This window comes from Durio zibethinus, chromosome 6, assembly GCF_047325235.1.
Source record: "Durio zibethinus cultivar Kanyao isolate XHJ-2024 chromosome 6, ASM4732523v1, whole genome shotgun sequence".
Lineage (NCBI taxonomy): Eukaryota > Viridiplantae > Streptophyta > Magnoliopsida > Malvales > Malvaceae > Durio > Durio zibethinus.
Window position 1 is genome coordinate 23,710,269 of NC_143167.1, and position 7,656 is coordinate 23,717,924.

At 34.3% G+C, this 7,656-nt stretch overlaps 1 protein-coding gene across 1 annotated transcript; it reads left to right on the top strand.

Annotated features, from left to right (window-relative positions):
- Positions 1 to 1,685: 1,685 nt before the first annotated feature.
- On the top strand, positions 1,686 to 7,332 carry LOC111284995 (NADPH--cytochrome P450 reductase 1-like). Its single transcript, XM_022874191.2, has 17 exons — positions 1,686 to 2,191; positions 2,304 to 2,363; positions 2,453 to 2,529; positions 2,634 to 2,691; positions 2,823 to 2,943; positions 3,738 to 3,807; positions 3,894 to 4,088; positions 4,185 to 4,277; positions 4,456 to 4,681; positions 4,773 to 4,856; positions 4,945 to 5,096; positions 5,493 to 5,589; positions 5,827 to 5,976; positions 6,054 to 6,131; positions 6,240 to 6,362; positions 6,500 to 6,613; positions 6,873 to 7,332. Exons 1-17 carry the CDS (start codon positions 1,829 to 1,831, stop codon positions 6,951 to 6,953), a joined length of 2,142 nt encoding a protein of 713 aa, XP_022729926.2. The 5' UTR covers positions 1,686 to 1,828; the 3' UTR covers positions 6,954 to 7,332.
- Positions 7,333 to 7,656: the final 324 nt, after the last annotated feature.

The window sequence follows — 7,656 nt, forward strand, 5'->3', positions numbered from 1 at the left end:
CAATTATTGAATTTCAAAAGATATAAATTCAATGAATAGATAAATTGATTGAATAAATTAACACAAGGGTTTGGTTAAGTTTTTTATAAATAAAAAAGTAAGAATCATTATAACCTTTGATGAAAAATCTATGCACTCTAGATATTGTTCTTACTTTATATGAAATAGGCTAAATCTTTTAATAGTGTAAAATAAAGTCAAATAAAAATTTCTTTGAATCTTATGATTATGCTATTAATTTTCTTGCACATCATAAATGATGGATGAAATAAGCCCAAAAAAAAAAATCATTTTACAGCACACTTTGAAAACATATTATGTCATGTTATAACTTTTCGTTTTACATCCGCCTAAATCAAGAAAATAACATAGTTTAATAGTATATTTTTATACAATTTGTAGCATGGTCGCTCATATATAGAGTAAATATCGAGAATAGTTAAATTACTCCTCTTTATACTTTCCCACTCTTCAAATTTTTTTTTCTTTGCTTTTCTTCTTCCCCTTTTGATTTATTCTTAAAAAATAGATATTGTAGAGTTGTGCGGGTCAAGAGTCAAGCGTCTAAATGTCGTCCACAGCAAACATGGGAAACCCCGGAGTCCATGCAAAAGAAAATGAAAAGACACCCAATCAGTAAAATTCTGCCAATTTAGCCTTAAGGAAAATCTGTTTCTGCCAGCGCCAGCCATTCGCAGACTTTTTTTTTTATTCCAATAAATTAATGTGGCAAATAAATGAAGGGATCGGAACCAAGTGAATCGGTTTTGTCCACGTATCCACCGCGTAGCCGAAACAACAACAGCCTAGGAAGGTACCTTTAGCTCAGCGCCAGACCAGATCCCATTTTTGTCATTTTAAATGAAGGCCGAAAACTTCCAATCTGTCGGCGCCCTTGACTCTCTACAACTACAACCGGAATAACAGAAACAATCACCGTTCAAATCTTTGCTATTTGTGAAATAAAAAAAAGATTTTTGTTTTTCTCATTTCACAATTTCTGTTAAAGAATTTTAATACAACACCACTAAGATGGAGTTCGTCAATTTTATTAACTTGAATTGTTGAATACAAAGTTGATTCACTTTAAGAGTCAACAAGAAAGAAATAGTTAACAGATAACGGGAGGGAGGCATATTTTCTATGGTTATTTTTTATTACCATAAAAGAAAAGAAAAGAAAAGAAAAGAAAGAGGAAATGGCATTTTATTCTTTTTTACATTAATAAAAACATAAATTAGTAGCAGCAGTAAAAAACTACTAAAATATATGGTCTAAAAATAATGTCCATAATTTTAGATATGATAAATGAAACAACATAAAAATAATATCAACAAATATAAAAATAATATGATTTAAAATTATGAAAAAATCATATATAAATTTTAAAAAAATAAAAATATGTTTTATATTTAATAATATAATAATTTTTTATTTTTTTGATTTTTAATATTAAATAAATAAGATATAAATACAAAAAGAATATTTTATTTATTTATTTATTTTAAATCCAAAATTTGAGTTAAATAGACTAGGTCTAAAATTAACTTAAGTGATTTTAATTTAAATTTAACCATAGTTAACCTAGCTGTTAGGTGGGTTTGACTAGTCTGGTTTGGTAGGCGTTGGGTTCGTTCACTCCCTTCCTCTTTCTATTTCTCCACCCCCCTGCTTCTGTTATCTTTGCCTCCCTTTTTTAACCCATCGAAGTCTCTCGCAACTCTCAACCACCACCAAACTACCAACAACACGAAATTTCATTAAAAAAAACTTTCAGATATTCTCCCTCTCCATTTCGCATATACAGTTACTCTAATTTCAAACACAGATGGATCCCTCATCATCATCTTCTTCTTCTGGTTCCATGAAAGTTTCGCCGCTCGATCTGATGTCAGCCTTAATCAGGGGAAAAATGGACCCTTCCAACGCTTCCTCCGACTCTGCTGCTGAGTTGGTCACCATCCTTCTCGAGAATAGAGAGTTCGTTATGATTTTAACTACCTCCATCGCTGTCCTCATCGGCTGCGTCGTCGTTTTAATCTGGCGTAGATCCGGTTCTCAAAAACATAAGCAAATCGATCCTCCTAAGCCTTTAATCTTTAAAGAACGCGAACTCGAAGTCGATGATGGCAAGAAAAAGGTCACCATCTTCTTCGGTACTCAAACGGGCACCGCCGAAGGCTTTGCCAAGGTTCCACGTTTTGCATATATACATATATTAATTTCTTTTGTTTTTGTTTGCTAATTTATTTTCCTTGATCATTATTTGCTTATTAGTTTTATTTTATTTTAATGTGATTCAGGCTCTAGCTGAGGAGGCGAAAGCACGCTATGATAAAGCGATGTTTAAAGTCGTAGATATAGTAAGTTTAATTTTGAATTTTTTGTTTATGTTTTGGAACTAGAATTGGTGATTTTAACTATTGAATTTTTTTTTTGGTACTATAAATAGGATGATTATGCGGCAGATGATGATGAATACGAGGAGAAGATGAAGAAAGAGAGTTTGGCTTTCTTCTTCTTAGCCACGTGAGTTATTTTGAATCATTTTCTTTTTGATAATTATATTTATATCTTTTGTATATATATTTGGAATTTCTTTCGCTGATATGGTTAATTTGGTGAACTTGTAGTTATGGAGATGGTGAGCCGACTGATAATGCAGCTAGGTTCTATAAATGGTTCACTGAGGTAAATATTAACTATAATTAGTCAAGAGTCATAATGAGTTTGCTTGTTTTTAGCAAATTATGATATTGCAGTTGTATATAGAATGAGAATTTTTTAATTAGCTGTTATTGAATGTGTGGTTGGGAATTTAGGGAAAAGAGAGGGGAGAATGGCTTCAGAATATGAAGTATGGAGTTTTTGGCCTTGGTAACAGACAGTATGAACATTTTAACAAGGTTGCAAAGGTGGTCGATGATGCCCTTACTGAGCAGGGTATGCTTCTTAATTTTCCTTTCATCTCCCCCTGCTTATAAACAAATGCACTCATTCATGGATTTTTAATTTTTTTACTTTTATTCTAATGGCTTCTTGGTAAAAATATATTAATATTTTCTAACTATTTTGTTTTGTGATGAATTATGATAATGCTTATGGTAGTGTGCATTGCTTGCTTTAATAGTTTTTGGAGTTAAATGTCATTAATATGATTTAATTTCTATAAATTGCTATAATGTGCATGTATTTAGTTGGCATACTATCAGAAGCTGCATTTCAGATATCCCATCATTTCAGTATAAAAATTTTATTATTACTTAGCTATAGTGACTTTAATGTTTCTTGAGGGAAATGCTTTATTCAAAGAAAATGAAAGCAGAAGTTTGAAATACATCCTTTTTTTTTATCAAAGAGTGCAAAAATTTTACTTTTTAAAAATATTCTGCTTCAGTAAGCTAGTAGGCCTTTTATTGTGGTTGATTGCCATGAAAAACTTAACATGCCTTACAATGCAGAACTATAATGTGCATCTTTTGATAAAAATTTTTGCCTTATGTTTCCGATTCATGAAAATTTTGAATAGATGTGGCATTGTGATATCAGCTAATTTAAGTGAGTCTTGACATCTAACCAAATGTTTATTTTTTATATATTCAAATGTTCAAATAGAAATCTGCTGATGGATTAAATGCTTGGATCCATGTACTGAAAGATTGTTTTACAGTTGCCTCATGAACAATGTCATCTTATTTTCACCACATTGGCTAACATTCCTCTTACCATATTTGCAGGAGCAAAGCGCCTAGTTCCTGTGGGTCTCGGAGATGATGACCAATGTATTGAAGATGACTTTACTGCATGGTATTAAGAACTCCCACTCTGTTTTGAATCAGAAGCCTGTTCATTCTTTTACCTTTATCATTTATTGAACTATCTTGCTCTTTTAGGCGTGAAATAGTGTGGCCTGAGTTAGATCAGCTTCTGCGTGATGAGGATGATGCAACAACTGTTTCTACCCCATACACTGCTGCTGTGTCGGAATACCGTGTTGTATTTTATGATCCTGCAGATGCACCTCTTGAAGATAAGAACTGGAGCAATGCAAATGGTCATGCTATTTATGATGCTCAACATCCATGCAGGTACACTAGAATAGTTTTTCAGATGCCTGGGTGGACGTTTTGTTTAATATTCTTCTTTGATGAATTCTAACTTGTTTTGCTGTTTCTAACCTGAAGGTCTAATGTGGCTGTGAGGAAGGAGCTTCATACTCCTGCATCTGATCGTTCTTGCACCCATCTTGAATTTGACATTGCTGGCACTGGACTTTCGTAAGCTGCTTTCCTAAGTCATTTGGCTACTGTATTGGCAATTTTTGGTGTTGCAATAATGTCACCTTCCCTACACTCGTCTCATTTCCTAGAACTAGATGCTGAGTGCTGCTAATTTTAAGTTTTCATTTTAACATCATAGTGAACTTCACCTTCTCATAATTGTCTTCCTTTTCAGATATGAAACAGGGGATCATGTTGGTGTTTACTGTGAGAATCTAGATGAAGTTGTAGAGGAAGCATTGAATTTATTGGGTTTATCGCCAGACACTTATTTCTCTGTTCATACTGATAAAGAGGATGGTACACCACTTGCTGGAAGCTCTTTGCCTCCTCCTTTCCCACCTTGCACTCTGAGAACAGCACTGGCACGTTATGCTGATCTTTTAAGCTTGCCAAAAAAGGTTGGACTATTTTATTGGTCAATATATCATGGGGTCTTCTCTCTTTTTCTTTGAATAACTAAGCTAATTCTTTAATTCATACCACTTCCAGTCTGCCTTACTTGCCTTGGCTGCTCATGCCTCTAATCCAACTGAAGCCGATCAACTAAGAAACCTTGCATCGCCTGCTGGAAAGGTGATAGGAGTGAATTTATGTCAGCTTGGTTCCCCTACTTTGCTGCTTATTTGTATGCTGATCCAACATCTGGCATCTTATTGTACAGGATGAATATGCACAATGGATGGCTGCAAGTCAGAGAAGCCTCCTTGAGGTTATGGCTGAATTTCCTTCAGCCAAGCCTCCACTTGGTGTCTTTTTTGCAGCTGTTGCTCCAAGGTTGCAGCCTAGATACTATTCAATCTCATCCTCACCAAGGTAATCCCATTTTCTTATCTTCTCTCTCTTTCGCTTTGCAAGAGGAAAAACTCCATTGTGATATTTGGCTTAATTTTGGGGGTGATGAATCCTCAGTTCCAGATCAGTTGCGTGTTAGAGCACGCCTTCTTGGAGAAAATGACTCCACGATAAGAGCACCATGGAGTTATCAAATTAAGCTTCTTTTTTTTTTTTATTGTTATTATTATTATGCATTTCCTACATTAGCAATGAAACACCTTTATTAATAGTAAGTTTAGGAAATGCATAATAGATGATTAAGTTGGTAGCATTATGAATCTCTCATTTACTGTCTCCAGTTTCGTGTCTTATTCTAATTCTACTATTTTTTAATTATACATGCCACCTATTTACCATCTATAATTATTTTTACAGGAAGGCACCATCTAGGATTCATGTAACTTGTGCATTAGTTTATGAGAAAACACCTACGGGTCGTATTCACAAAGGAGTTTGTTCAACTTGGATGAAGGTACTCAGTTCAAAATGTTATCTTTCTCTTTTTCATAAGGTCAACCTTCGAAGATAATGGAAAGTTAAATGACATTTTTGAGGAGATAAATGATATCTAATTCCTGGTTGCTAACTTATTAGCACCCATTATTTCCTCTCCTCTAAAAGTTCCTCCCTGTTGTCATTTGCATCTCTTTTCCATTGAATGATAGTAGTAATATAGATTTTATCCCCATTTACCCCCTTTGTTTTTCAGAATTCTGTGCCCTTGGAGAAAAGCCATGACTGCAGCTGGGCACCCATTTTTGTCAGGCAATCAAACTTTAAACTTCCTTCAAATACTAAAGTGCCCATTATTATGATAGGCCCGGGTACTGGATTGGCTCCTTTCAGGGGATTCCTTCAGGTAAGTTTTGCCACCTTTTCAATGTTCATCATGTTGAGTGAATTTTATAAACTAATTATTTATATTTCCTTTTCCAGGAAAGACTTGCCCTGAAAGAAGCTGGAGCTGAACTCGGTCCATCTGTATTGTTCTTTGGCTGCAGAAATCGGAAAATGGTAAGTCATGCACTTCCCAGTCCTATGATTAGTTTTATATCTCTAGTGGGTTTAGGGATACATTTGTAATTAAACTAGAAAGTTTAATTCAATATTTTTTTTTCGCAGGATTACATTTATGAAGATGAGCTCAACAACTTTGTCAACAGTGGCGCACTTTCTGAGCTTGTAGTTGCGTTTTCACGTGAGGGACCTACCAAGGAATATGTGCAACATAAAATGACGGAGAAGGTACTTGACATATTTCACCTACCAAGAATTGAAGGATGGAAGCCTTTTGAATTGTTTCTTTTGACAAGTTTAACATTTCAGTTGTCTTACCAGTATATTATTTTCAAGATTTAAACACATTTCTCGCCTCTTTCCAGGCCTTGGACATCTGGGACATGATTTCTCAGGGAGGCTACCTATATGTGTGTGGTGATGCCAAGGGCATGGCTAGGGATGTCCATCGCACTCTACACACTATTTTGCAGGAGCAGGTATGTTTATTACATTTATCTATGTGATTGCCAGCTGCCATTTTGGAAGGCAATTTGATTAGAAAAAAGTGACTGCCACTTTTTCAATTCTATTCTGCAAGACTAGAAAGTTTTCTCCTTTATTTTGAGTTTTTGATTTTTGACATTTTAATGTCTTTTGGTGGCCCCCATCTTTAAGTAGAAAAATGTCACATTCATGTGGTGCATCCCTCTTTTGTTCTATTTTGCTAAGTGGGTGAACCAACTTTGGTGATTTCAGGGATCTCTAGACAGCTCAAAGGCTGAAAGCATGGTTAAAAATCTGCAAATGACTGGCAGATATCTTCGGGATGTATGGTGATGATTACCATGAAAATACAAACTATATTTATATAATATATATATGGAGGCCATATTGTTTGGACGAAGAAAGCAGGAGAGAAGGCAACTTGTAGTGTCAAATTCTCTGGCCTTAAAATGGGGGGGGGGGGGGGGGGAGGAATTAAATTTGTTGTCATCAAAGTTATAAGGTCTGTGATTCTTTTTTAATGTTGGGAGATGAAGGATTTTTTGGTTCATGTAATTTTATGTATACATAATTATATAAGGTATAGTAATAGACTCTCATTAGTTTTATATTTGTATGAACCGGCCAAGGGAAGGAGGTTCAAATGACAAGCAAATGAGATGACGTTGTAACTATATTCTACTGAATGGATATTTTAAGTTTGAAATCTCTAGTTATTGCTTCGATCTTTTTCTTCGTATTGGTACAGCTTGGCGCTGGATAAAGTCAATTTTGCCTGCATTTTACTCGGCTTTTGCTGCTACGAAAAGGTTTGTAATGAATACTTCTACTTGTTTAAAAATTCAACACTGACTTTTCAGCCATGAAAAAAAAAAAAAAAAGAAACCAGAAATTTAGGTTTAATTTATGCAACTATTTCTAAAAAATAATATTTAATAAATTCAAAATTTAAATCTTAATATATGTAACTTATTCGTTTATACTCATACTGTAATTTTTTTATAAAAAAAAACGAGTGACTTGAACATCGACTGAA

Bases quoted from the DNA above. Each gene is read 5' to 3' on its own strand.
- LOC111284995 (XM_022874191.2), top strand. From the start codon at position 1,829: ATGGATCCCTCATCATCATCTTCTTCTTCTGGTTCCATGAAAGTTTCG. The intron at 5,590-5,826 runs GTACTCAGTTCA...TTTGTTTTTCAG, and splicing joins TTTGTTCAACTTGGATGAAG to AATTCTGTGCCCTTGGAGAA. The intron at 6,614-6,872 runs GTATGTTTATTA...TGGTGATTTCAG, and splicing joins ACACTATTTTGCAGGAGCAG to GGATCTCTAGACAGCTCAAA.